Raw genomic sequence first — 12,819 nt, 5'->3', positions numbered from 1 at the left:
AGTCTTGGGATTATAGATGTGTGCCAGCAAAGGATACTTGAAAAAAAAATACACTCTCTCTCTCTCTCTCTCTCTCTCTCTCTCTCTCTCTCTCTCTCTCTCTTAGATGTGCCCGAATGTAAATTGACTTCAAAGCCATGGCTGTTTCTCCTTTTTCCAATGAGATCATTTCCAAAATTGACCAAGCTGAATATATATATATACAGTGATATAGATGGAACAGACCTGCTTTAGTTATAAATTTAATTATGTATATTTGTGCATGCACATATGCTTTTACTTCAGTTATTTAAATTTAGGAAGTTTTAAAATGTTACATAAAAATGAATAAGATTATTTATATTCACTTTGATATCAGTCTTTGTTATTATCAGAGTTAGTTTTTCAGTTATCTTACAAGGCCAAGGGCTTTTATTATTTTCCCTTTCATCTAATTTGTTTGAAATATAGCACTTTTTGAGTCCACAAATGATGTCACTAGAAATATTATGAGAAACTATTTGCTTAACCTTAAGAGATTACTCATCTTGTACTTGTGATGTCTATAATACAAGCACATGATGTATTGCTTTATAAAGTATATTCAGAAGGTGTATTTGTGAGTTTAGACTCCTACTTAATCGGATATTAAACTTTATTCATTTCTTTTTCCTGATTATATTAGGCACCTGTGTGAGTATCCAAAATTACACTGACCAAGGTCATTTCTGGAGAATGTCTTCTCTGATTATTACTTTGTTATTCAATTATAACAGAGTGTTTAAAATTGTTCAGTAACTTCTTTCCATCTCCCAGTACTGGAGATTGAACCCAGGGCCTTCATACTAAGCTACATCCCCAAATCGATCGGTCTGTCTGTCTGTCTGTCTGTCTCTCTTTCACTGGGGATCAAACTCACAACTGCACCCATGCAAAGCAAGTGTTTATGCCGCTGAGTTATAGCCTCGCCCCAATTTTTTATTTTCACATAGTGTCTTCCTGAGTTGCCCAAGCTTGGCTCAAACTTGCAGTCCTCCTGCTTTAGCCTCCTAAGTGCTGAGATTACAGGTGTGCACCATCACTCCCGGCTGGCAGTTTCTATTTACCTGAGTGATTAATTTATAATTTTGGCTGAGAAACAAATATTAATGTACTAGTACACGATCTATTTTCAAGAGCTTGGTCTTAAACAATTTTTTAGTATATGTGCTGCCAAAGGGACCACTCAGTCTTACAGATTTAATGATCAACGTAAATACTTCTCATTTTTGTGGTTTACTAGTGTTTATGACCCATTATTCTTCATTCAGGCAGGACATCTCAGTTTGTTTCTATTCCCTTTTGCTTCTTCCTTTCCAGCAAGAACACAAAGTCTATTACACTCTATTTGTAAAGGAAAGTTTCAAATAGGTGATGAGTCTGTTCTATCACTGCTATATATTTTTATAATCTAGGGTCAGGGTTTGTACCCTGTGTAGGTGAGGGTTTATAGGCTCAGCTGCTGTGGGCGTGTGTGCTAATTATGGAGCCCAGGTGTTTGTGGCAATGAGAGAGCATTTATTAAAATTAATCATAGTGCCTATTTGGTCAGTAATTTCATCTGCAGAGGTGCCATGTGAGTCCTCTGTGGGGATTCTTTTTTTTTTTTAACTTGGTCCAGGGGTCGAACTCATGACCTTGTGCTTGCTAGGTAGGAATTTAGGCTACTGACCTAAATCCCCAGCCCTGTTTTTCTAATGAATCTTGTAAAAGCTTACAAACAGTCTTAGATTGGTGGGGAATTTCGATCTTCAAGGTTTAAAAAAAAAAAAAAAAAAAAAAAAAAAAAACTGGCTAGAGTGGCACAGGAAATTGATATTTGTAGAAGTTTCCATCTTAGTTACCATCAGCAACTTAGTGCAACTTATAAGTTATTGTGAAAAGTTATCTTTAAAAAAACAAGTACCAATTGTCAACTATATAGCCTAAAAAAAATGTAATTTGACATTGTTCTTGATTGCCTAATGCAAGTTGATGTCTTTAAGTCCAGGTCACAGTGAATTATGGGAAAAACTATCTTCCTTAATCATCAATAAAAACTCTGTAGGCAGTTTTAGTAGAGGAAAATGAAGTGAATAAGAGGAACATTTTTCCATATCTTTATGGAAATCCAAAGGGAAAAGGGATTATGAAATGGGAAGCAGAATGGGAGATGAGGAGGAGGAGACAGTGAGAGAACAGGAAAAGGAGAACTGTTTTATGAGTCTGAGTTAAAACTTTATGACAGGAGAGTTTTTGAGCTGGGTGTGGTGACACAAGGCTGCAATCCCACCATTCTGGGAGGCAGAGGCAAGCAGATTGCCACCAGTTCAGCCTCGCTAGCCTGGGCAATTTAGAGAGCATCTCAAAACACACACAAAAAACTTCTTATCTGCTTTATATATTAATGAATAAAAGTATTAAATTCCTTTAGTCAATTAGGAGGAAATGAATTGAAGCAAGGGAAAAGTAGATGAGGGAAAGGTGATCATCTGTGTAGCCAGCATTATCATGTATATTGGGCAAGTGTTAACAAAGGCTGTGGAATTGTACAAGACTTATTCCCTACTATTATGGGAGATACTGGCCTGAATAAAGGTATGGAGGTAGCAAGCTACACTGTGTCTTGAAAATAGCTCTTGATTCAGAGTACTTGTGTCCCTCTATTAGAACATAATGGAAAGAAAAAAAAATTGAGGCTAAATTGTAAAACATTTTTTCTTTATATGTTTGTTCGTGTATTTCTTTCTACCTGAGATTTTCTTCTAACTTCACACTTTCATTGTATAAAATAGTATAGTATAGCCTTCAAAGAAGTCCTACTGTTTGTATAGTTTTCTAATAAACATCCCTGCTTGAAATGATGATCTCCCTATTCTGTAATTCCAAGGCCTTGTGCATGTTAAACACGCAGTCTTATCACTGAGCTACATCATTGTTTATTAATTGGAATATTTCTGATGTCCAAGTTCAGTATAATTTGTGAAGATAGTTTGGAAACAATGAATCCAGACATGAAGCTATTATAATCTTAGTATTCTAAATTGAGTATATGGGCAGGTAAGAGAAAGGAATTTTATTTAGAATCCTTTTCTGAGCCAGTTTTTACTAGGTCCTTTATATACATATTACTCACTTAAACTATCTCAGTGTATAAAGAGGTTGTGTTTTTTGTTCATTTGTTTAGGGGTTTGAACCCAGGGTCTTTGTACTGAGATATATTCTTCCCATCTCCTTTTGTTTTTTAGTTTGACACAGGATTTGCTGAATCACTCACCCGATTGGAATTAATTTTGTCATCTTTCTTCCTCAGCTTCCCAGAGTGAGGGGATTACAAGGCATATGCCAACATTACTTACTTAGCTAAAAGAGATCTTTAAATGATTATGGTTTTTGTTACTGTTTTGCTTTATTAGTTGACATTTACTAATAAAAATTAATTTGAGGTGATAGGAATATATGTGAACATTGTTCAGAGCCATAAAATTGGCTTTTTTTTATATATACTAATTTCTTCTTTTTTCTTTCTTCTTCCTTTTGGTCTTTTTGAGACAAGGTCTTTCTTTGCAGTTCAGGCTGGCCTTGAGCTGACTTTGTAGCCTAGGCTGGTTTCAAACTCACACTGATCTTCCTGCCTCAGGTTCCCAAATGCTGGAATTATACGTGTGTGCCACCATGCTTGGTTAATTTGTTTTCCTTTCGTGGATATTCAAAAAAATAATTGGATTTATTTTAAAATAAATCCAAGTCAGGGGTATATATAGTCATTTGTAATTTGATGTCAGCCTCCACACGAATGGTCACATCTTCACTGGTTGTTTTTCCATTAATCTTTAAGGTTAGAGCAGTGGATAGCTGTCTTCAAGTTCCCTTTAGCATCAAAGATTTATTCCCCAATCATGTACTTAAAATGTATGTTCAGAATTCACTGTTCATTATTGTCAAGGGAATGGGCAATCTGTCAGTCTGACTGGGCATTACTTTCATCTCCACTGACTGTAGTTGTCAAGCAAAATGTAATATGTCTAGTTGAATTTCAGATAAACAATGAATTCTTTTAATTAAATGAGACATACTGAGACTTGAAAAGTTATTTATGTGAAATTCAGATTTAATTGAGCATCTTGTGTTTTTATTTGCTGTCTAGAAGCCTACAAAAATTCTCTGAAAATCTGTATTTGTGATTAGAGGAGCTCATATTAAGGAAAGATTTGAAAAAGGTTGTCAGTTACTGAACAAACTCTTAAATCTGAGGGAAGTGGAGTGAGGAAGATGACATTAATGGGACCATACAAAATTGTGTAACTCTTGAGTCACCATCACCTTTTGAAATTGCTAGCATTGTGTTGTAAGAAGATAAAAAGGATCTTAGAACAGTATTAGGGAGATGCTAATGAAGTTACAATCAATGTATATTAATAGATAAATTGGCTCTGTTTTAGTATTTTGTTTTGTATACAAATAGCAGACACTTACTTTGATTTATTTAAGCATAAGAGGAAATGTATTAATGCTTCTTACAGTTCCTAGTTCCTCTAAGTTGAATGCCGAAGCTCTCATTACTGGTTTATCTGCTACCTTTGGTCTTCTGTATCAAGGGCTAGGGTTTTGTTCAAGATGATTTCCAAACAGGTTTTTTTTTTTTCTTTTAAATATGAAGCTAATTCAATATACTATTTAGCATTATAAACTAATTTACACTGATAAACATTCAAATGAAATGTTTAGAGTAGAATTTAGCTAAATAAGACTTGATAGTAGATTAACTACCATCTCCAAGCTACATGTATATTGTTTACTTTTTAAATTTTGGTACTGGGAGTTGAGCTTACAACCTTACACTTGCCAGGCAGGCGCTGTGCCACTGAGCTAAGTCCCTGGCCTGCTTTTTAAATTTTGTTTTGGTTTTCGTTGTTGTTTTCAGACAGGGTCTCACTATGCAGTTCAGACTGGCCTTGAACTTACTTTGTAGACCAGGCTGGTCTCGAACTCCCCGTGATCCTCTTGCCTCAGGCATCCAAGTGCTGGGATTATAGGTGTACACCACCACGAACCAGTTATTGTTGGCTTTTTGATGAGCCATTCTTAGATTTTTGCCTTTTTTCCCCTAATCATATCAAAATTATTTCAGATGAAATTTAGTGGAATATAATGTATACTATGGAGTCTTATAGAATTGGGTTCTGATCCCAGTCTATAGCTTACAAGTTTTATGACCTCATGTATATTATCAGCTGATGTTTTGGGGGAGCATGTTGAGTGGCATTTTGACTTTAATGGATAGATGTGTTTGGCTCAGGAATGTGAAATTATGGGGCTTGTCCTTAAGAAAGTAACAGTTGTGTGTGTGGTGTTGGGGGACTACAGAGAAGGGAGAACCCTGAGGTTGCAAAGGGAGGGGAACAGCTGCATGAGCATCACCAAACAAAGGAGCGAGAGAAGAGGGGTGAGGAAACTGAGTTATTTTCAAGGACAGAAACTGAGAGAGGAAGAATTTGAAGAAAGCTGATAATTTTGTGCCTGTATGACAGGAGGGATTGGAATGCCGTTAACAGAGAAGGTGACCACAAGAGGAACAGTGAGCTGAACCCTGGTTCTGCATTTGAGATGCTGGGTATAAATTCCATTATGGTTTCTTTCAGATTGTCCCTGAGGTGCTGCAGGTGTCTGCTGGCTCCTGTTCTCAGAGGAGGCTTATTTCTTTGTAGTAGAAAATGCACCCTCCTCAATCAGTATACTTCAGGTTCTTAGTTGTCCAGGCAATAGTTCCTGTTGCAGTTTCAGTTGCTTCTGCCTCTTAGAAATAGCAGGTCACTAAGATGCCCATTGTATAAACCAACCTACAGTTGACAAGCTGTTTTGCTTCTGTACTTTCTGCTTATCTCATATGAGACCTAGACCACCAGAGATCAGGGCCTGATTTTCTGGGAATGATCCTGATCGGTGCCTGCTGATGTAAATAAATCTGCTTCCAAGTCTTGGGTGGTGGTGTGGTGTTTCAGCTTGTCACTGCATCTTCACATCATATGTCACTTGTTATTGTGAGCTCCTTGTCAGTCAGATTTTTTTTTTTTGGTTTTCTGGGTAACTCCCATGTCCCGTGAGTTGCTATTATTTCTATAGAGCTATTTTGCATTAAACCAAAGATCTACTGACATCCCAGAGGTTTTTTCCCTCTTTTCTTTTATTCTGCCTTTTTGGATACCAGGAATCAAACTCAGGGCCTTGCATTTGCCAGGCAGGTACCATGCCACTGAGCTAGATTCGTTGGCCAGATTTCAGTTATTTTAAACCAACTATTATATGAATTTCTCTCTTTATACTTGGGGTGGGGGAGCAGGTCATAGATAATATAAATCTGGATTCTGGGGCTGGAGGTATAACTTAGTAGTGGAACAGCTGCCTAATGTGTGTGAGGCCTTGGGTTCAGTCTGCAGTGCTGGAAAAAAAATTGGGATACAGTTCATTCCATGCACAGAGTCCGTTTCGATTTTGACAGCCTCCCACACCCACGTATCCACAACTCAGGACAGTTTGCTTTTTCATACGTTCCTCAGTTTGTGGGCAGCATTTTTAAATTTCCTGTTAAGGATGACGCATCTCTTTGATGCTCTTTCTGCAGTTCTCAGATTAACATTTCATCCTCTTTAAGCCTCAGGCCACCCACATGGGTGTCATATTATCAGCAGGGGCACTGGAACCTCAGGGTGACAGTCTTCATGAGCACTGGGCTTCCAGCTTACATTTGTTGCATTAACTGTAGATTTTCTGTTCATTTCAGCCACTTGAGGATATATCTTTCTTTTATATTTTACTGAGTATTTGCTTGATTTCTAGTGGGAAAGCCATCTGCCATTTTACTAGATGTTCTGAATTGTTTTGCTTATGTGGCTAGGAACCTTCCCAAGTCACTTGAGTAATGCTTCAGATATTGTTTTAAGACTAGAAATAATATATTAAACTTTCTAATAGATGTAGTATACAGAAGTTGTTCAATAAATAACAGGTAATATTAACAATAACAATTGATTTTTAGTTCTTTTCCTTTCATAGCTTCTAGAAAGAAATCAAGACTAGGTATTTTTTTTATTGGTACCAGGTATGGAGCTCACAACCACGTGCTTGCAAGGCAGGCACTTATGCCACTGAGCTAACTCCCCAGTCCAAGACTAGGTAGTTTTAAAAACAGCTGCTTTCTGAGTACTTTGTATTAAAGACTGAATTAACCAGCAGTAGCATGAGTAAGAGTTTTGGTGCCAGGTTGGTTTTAGAAGCTGTTTGGAGATTACAAAGTGACTTGTGAGTTAGTTTATGAGGGCTGGATAAATGACTAACAAAAAGATGTGTTTTTTAAAGTCATTGGCAGAGACAGCACTATGTAGATTTTCAAAAATGCAATATGTGGTGGTGCATGTCTATAATCCCAGCATTTGGGAAGCTGAGGCAAGAAGAGACCAGACTGGGCTACAAAGTGAGCTCAGAGCCAGCCTGCATTGTGAGACCCTGTCTCAAAAAGAAAGACAAAACAAAAAGAAAAAGTACAATGAAGCAAAAGAACATTATGAGGGGCTGGGGATTTAGCTCAGCGGCAATAAGCGCCTGCCTTGTAAGCAGGCAGTCGTGGTACCGATAAAAAGGAAAAAGGCAAAAAAAAAAAAAAGAACATTATGCAGTAAGAGTAGAGTAGGAAGAACTTTTAAGTGGGTTGTCAAGGGTGAGTTCTCTGAGAAATCCAGTTTAGAATAAGACCTGAAACTGTTTTTTATTCTGTTGGAGTACTTGTTCTGCCCAGAAAGGTCAGATTTCTGGTTCTATATTATTGTTGGGTTGGAAGGTTTCCTGCAGTGGAGTCAGAGAACCAACAGTTCATAGTCTAGTAGTGTGACCTTGTGGATCCAGAATGTAGTTCTCTTTAAACTTTTTTTGAAGAAATTGTGATGAAGTAACTTAAATTTTCAAGAAGCTGAAAATGTTATGTGTTGATTGGTTTACTTTGTGTTTCTTTCTCTCAGCCTACTTTATAATATTTTTATGTTTCTGTACCATTGATAGGATTATTTTATTTTTCCATAAATGACCCTTTCTCATTTTAAATCCAACTTTTTTGTTGAGATTCTTTTTTAAAGAAATTTTTCTAAATCACAGATCCAAACATATTTATAAATCTTGTGTTTAAAATGTCATTGGCCTTGGTTGTCCTCAGGATAACATTACAAATTTTTATAACAACTTAAAAAGCTAGGTGTGGTGGTACGTGTCTGTAATGGCAGGAGGATAGCCCTGGGCTGCACAGCGAGACTATCCACCTCCACCCTCAAAGTTAAAGTTCCGTTGTGATGTAGACTCTACTTGGTTTTCCAGTTTTGTTTTTGATCACATGTGCCTTTACTATGTGTTCTAATCATAGGATTTTTGCTTCATGGTTGTCATTCCCATTGAATCTTAGAGGAGCTCTAATTCAACTGCTTATTTTTTTAAACTTTATTTTTAAAGTTTTTTTGAGCTCTAAAATATAGTGATTTTATTTTCAAGATTATCTAAGTACCTTCTCTTTCTAGTTTCTAGTTTCATTCACTCCTTCCTTCTCTTCCTCTGCCTGCCTTCCTTTACCTCCATCCATCCATCCATCCATCCATCCATCCATCCATTACGGTGGGGAGACCATGGTCCATTGACCAAATGAAATTAATACTAATAGCTATGAAGTGAGAGCAAATCAAAAAGCCTCAACTCCTTTTCAGGCCAATTGTATTAGATATTACTTAGATTTATTATGATTACATTTTTAAGTTCTCATTGACAACAGCTTTCTGTGATAGAAGAACTTGGGAAAAGGCAGAAATGGACCACTTCCTTAGAATGTATTTTTCTGTATTCTCTCGTACAAAGAAATGAAAGTAATAAGCAGTCGTTGCTCTCCTCCTTTTACTAGGGATTGAACCCAGAGCTTCACACATGCTAGATAAGTACACTGCATCTGAGCTACACCCTCAGTCCTTTTTAGAAATGTTACTTAGAGACACAGTCTCACTAAGTTGTTCACACCAGCCTGAACTTACAGTCCTTCAACCTCAGCCTTCTGAGAAGGTGGAATTCATTACAGGCATGTGTCAGCAAGCAGTCACTCTTTGTTGCCACTGTGAGGGTCTATGAAAGAGAAGTATAAAAAAACTTAGTGGTGTTCACGGTAACAGAGGTTTTCTTCTGGTGTCCCAGTGAGAACAGCTTCTATCAACTGTCTCCTCAGAAAAAGAGAAAGGCATTAAGAAATGAACATTTTAGGTGTCTTATTATAATGCTATATATAGGAATGTGGCAGATTTAAATAGTTACTGGGCTTGTTGAACTACCTGTATACAAATGTTACTACAGGAAAAAAAAAAGATGTGAATTAATCTTGTTAGAATAGAAACCTTATAAAGCTCAGCATATGCAGACAATGTTCTGCATGGGTCATAAGGGTAAGAAAGAAATGTGCAAGCATGCTTGAAACTTTACACCTTGTACTGGCCCTCCTACAACTGCGATATACCTATGATATCTCCTCTATTTACATCCTGTCTCTTTGTTCCACTATCATCTGAACTGTCCTTTTGTAATGTCTTTCCTCATTGTTATACATAAACAGAGGCTGTACATTTGACTGTGAGTAGTAAGGCATAAGAGCTTGCCATGAGAAGGTGACTTCAGTTTAAGTTGGGTGCATTAGGACATAGTTTTATCAGCTTTTACTGATATATGTATAACACTCTTTAGAGTTTTTGATGCTTCTTATGTGTTTAAGCCAGTTCTTCGTTGGGAATGGACTCTGGTGCCAGAGAGTAAAGAATTTTAACTAAAAAAAATAGCTTGAATACCTTTGTCACATCTCAAGATTCCAGGCATCTGTCTGTCTGTCTGTCTCCCTCTCTTTCTCTTGGTTTTTTGAGACAAGTTCCTGGTATGCAGTCCAGGCTGGCCTTGAGTTGACTTTGTCGCCCAGGTTGGTCTCGCAAGTGCTGGGATACAGGCATTTACCAGCATGCCCGCCTTCCTGATCTCCACCCTTACTATTCTTTCTTTAATCACATGTCCTTCATCCTTGGTCTTTTTTGGAACTGGCCAAGGGTGTTCCTACCTCAGAGACTTTTTACATACTTCTTTCCACTAGTACTTAGAGATATCTACCAACTTGCTCTCTTACTTTCTTCAAATGTCATCTTTGATTTTTTTCTCCCTTAGGCCTCTGAATGAAAAACAGTAGCCCCCTCCCCAGCCCTATCCCTGCGTTCTTTCTTTCTTTCTGTGGTACCACCTGGAATGGTTTATGTATTCTGTCTGCCTCCAGGGCAGGGCCTGGGTTTGTGCATTGTATGTCCAGCATCTAGGACAGTACCCAGAGCTGTACGTAGCCCTGCAAAGAATGAGGGAACCTTTTTCTTTCTCTTTTTGTATATTTCTACATGGTACAAAACCCTTTTTTATTAATTAGTTTTTAGGTATTAAATGACAAAAGAACCTTTTTCCTTTATGGGATATTTCCTAATTCATGATATCAAAATAAAGATGGGTATATAATTGAAATGGAGCAAAGAAACTAAAACATTATTAATGTAAAGAAGTAATTTTATAAAAACTATTCTTTCTTCAAGGAAACATAAACCTTTTCTGTGGTATCCCCAGAATTTACTTCTCCATTTGTATTCTCTACTGTGGCTTAAATCCCTTATACAATTGTAAGAAAATGTGACTATCTGTGCATATATGTGGATTACATATACTTACATGTACACATAAAAATGTAAATGTTTTATAGTTAGGTAAATATGTGTTGTAGTTAAGGAGATAAGAACAAACATTGTAGAAATTTAGGTATAATATAGAAAGTTCTAAAATAAATGATGGACACTTGAGGGGAACGGTTTGCTTGGAAAAAAGACTTAAAATTATGGCAATTACAGTACAGTACAGTAGCAATTACTTTGATGTCTTAATTTATGATTGGGAAGGTACAAATTATTTAAAGGGTATAGTATTGCTATATTCCTCTTTTAGCCATTTCTGGAGCAAGACAGCTATAAAAATTATTTTTCCTCTTTTATTCCAGTGAATTCACTTATTTACTGTCACTTTCCTTTGAACCAATTCTGTTTAAGCCAGGTCTGTAGAAGAATGTTAATGACTCACAGTATGTGCTGATTCCCTTGTGTCTTTGTAAAATTCTAGCAATTGAAGCCACTTTTTTTGAAGGAAGTCGGTAGTCACTTTGATGATATTGTGACCACTCTCATTGAAAAATCTGCCTCATTAGACAACGGTGGTTATGCTCTTACAACTTTTTCTGTTCTTGAAGAAATGAAAAACGAACACAGAACTAAGTAAGTATATGTATGTCATTTTCTCTTACTATAAACATCTACTCTAGCATAACCCAGAATCAAAATGTAGATCGCAGTAAAAATACCTGAGTTCATATCCTGTCACCACTTTTTATTGGCAGTGTGTTAAATTGGAAAGTTATTAATCCCTTGAAGGGTGAGGTTTTTTCTTCATAATACATAATAGTTTATAACATACATGCATACCTTTTTAAGAATACTGGCTAATAAAATAATAGAACCAATACTTGTTGACTGCTTTACCTGTTAATAACTTACTTAAATTAATGACCTTATGAGATACTAGAATTGTCTGCTGATTACAAATTAATAAACTGAAGCATGAAGCAAAGATTTTTTATTATTATTATCCAAGATTTCAGTGTGGCGATTTGAACCCAGAGTCTGACTCTGAAGTCCTTGCTCTTAATCACATCAATATGTGACTCCCTAGTATTATCTTTAGCCTGTGCAATTGTACTTATAAAAACATACAGTATAATTGCTATGTATTTTTCTAATTGGTCAGTCCAGAATAAAAGAAGAAGGCTATCAAAGGCTGAATATGCTGACTCACCATTCTGGAGTAGCCTGAATTTTGTGTGCTAATTTCTCCTGTTCTAGAGAACAGTTTTGAGCAGTAATAGCTGACAGAAGTGCTGGTGTTGCAGAGTACCAAAGGACCTAGTAATGCTTGATGATAAGATGTGTATCTGGAGGCAGCCATTATGATTGTTGGGGGTTGTGCAACTTCCTTTGGTATTAGGAAGAATATCATAAATATCTGTGCAATTTTGGAGGACGAACCCTCACACCATATGTGACCTAGAGTATAGGATGAGTGGACGCTTCTCATGACCTCAGGGAATATCCAAGAGTAGGAAAAATGGTTGCCAACACGTGATTTAGGGGGTGTCTTTCCCATAGGGGCTGAGTATGGAGACCATTTGAATGGTGCTGTAGTTAGATGTATCTGACATCTCTTTTATCCTGAATAGGTATATTTGCATCTTCCTCAGAGCATTGTTCAGAAATGTCACCTGCTAGCATGGGCTACTACTAGCCAGATGTAGATGGAAATCATACCTGAGCCCGGTTCAAGACTAATGTAGAAGTTTATGATAGGAAAGAAACAGACACAGACCACAATGATAACTACTCCACAAATAGAGCAGCTGAGTACTCCACAGAGAGTCCTGCTGCACAAAGGAGCTATTTTACTTTTATGGGGCCACTCCCTGCTCCTGACATATCCTGCTTCCTTATCTTGGGGCACATTTGCTTTCTTTCAGTCTCTTACCACTCAGAAGTGGGGCTCCCAGCTTGGTCCCTGTGAGGTGGCTACTGCATTGCTTCAGTTGTACCCTTGGGCTTGAGAAGACAGGGTTCAAATCCACCTCTGTAGCTTGCCCATTGTTTTGGTCTTGAGCAAGTGATTGAACATGCTTTGGGATTCTTTGGCTTT

The 12,819-nt window shown here is 37.1% G+C and overlaps 1 protein-coding gene across 2 annotated transcripts in view; it reads left to right on the top strand.

Moving 5' to 3' along the window:
- Soat1 (sterol O-acyltransferase 1) overlaps window positions 1-12,819 on the top strand; it is a 75,592-nt gene that overhangs the window by 41,027 nt on the left and 21,746 nt on the right. For both annotated transcript variants that reach the window (XM_063240045.1, XM_005008467.4), the window contains one exon: window positions 11,203-11,354. In XM_063240045.1, coding sequence (XP_063096115.1) covers window positions 11,203-11,354 — 152 coding nt within the window. The remainder of the gene's footprint in view (window positions 1-11,202; window positions 11,355-12,819) is intronic.

This window comes from Cavia porcellus, unplaced genomic scaffold, assembly GCF_034190915.1.
Source record: "Cavia porcellus strain 051 isolate PalLab524CR breed Dunkin Hartley unplaced genomic scaffold, mCavPor4.1 scaffold_29, whole genome shotgun sequence".
In the NCBI taxonomy this organism is placed as follows: domain Eukaryota; kingdom Metazoa; phylum Chordata; class Mammalia; order Rodentia; family Caviidae; genus Cavia; species Cavia porcellus.
Note: the sequence above shows the minus strand (reverse complement) of the source record. Positions and strands in the feature narration are given on the sequence as shown.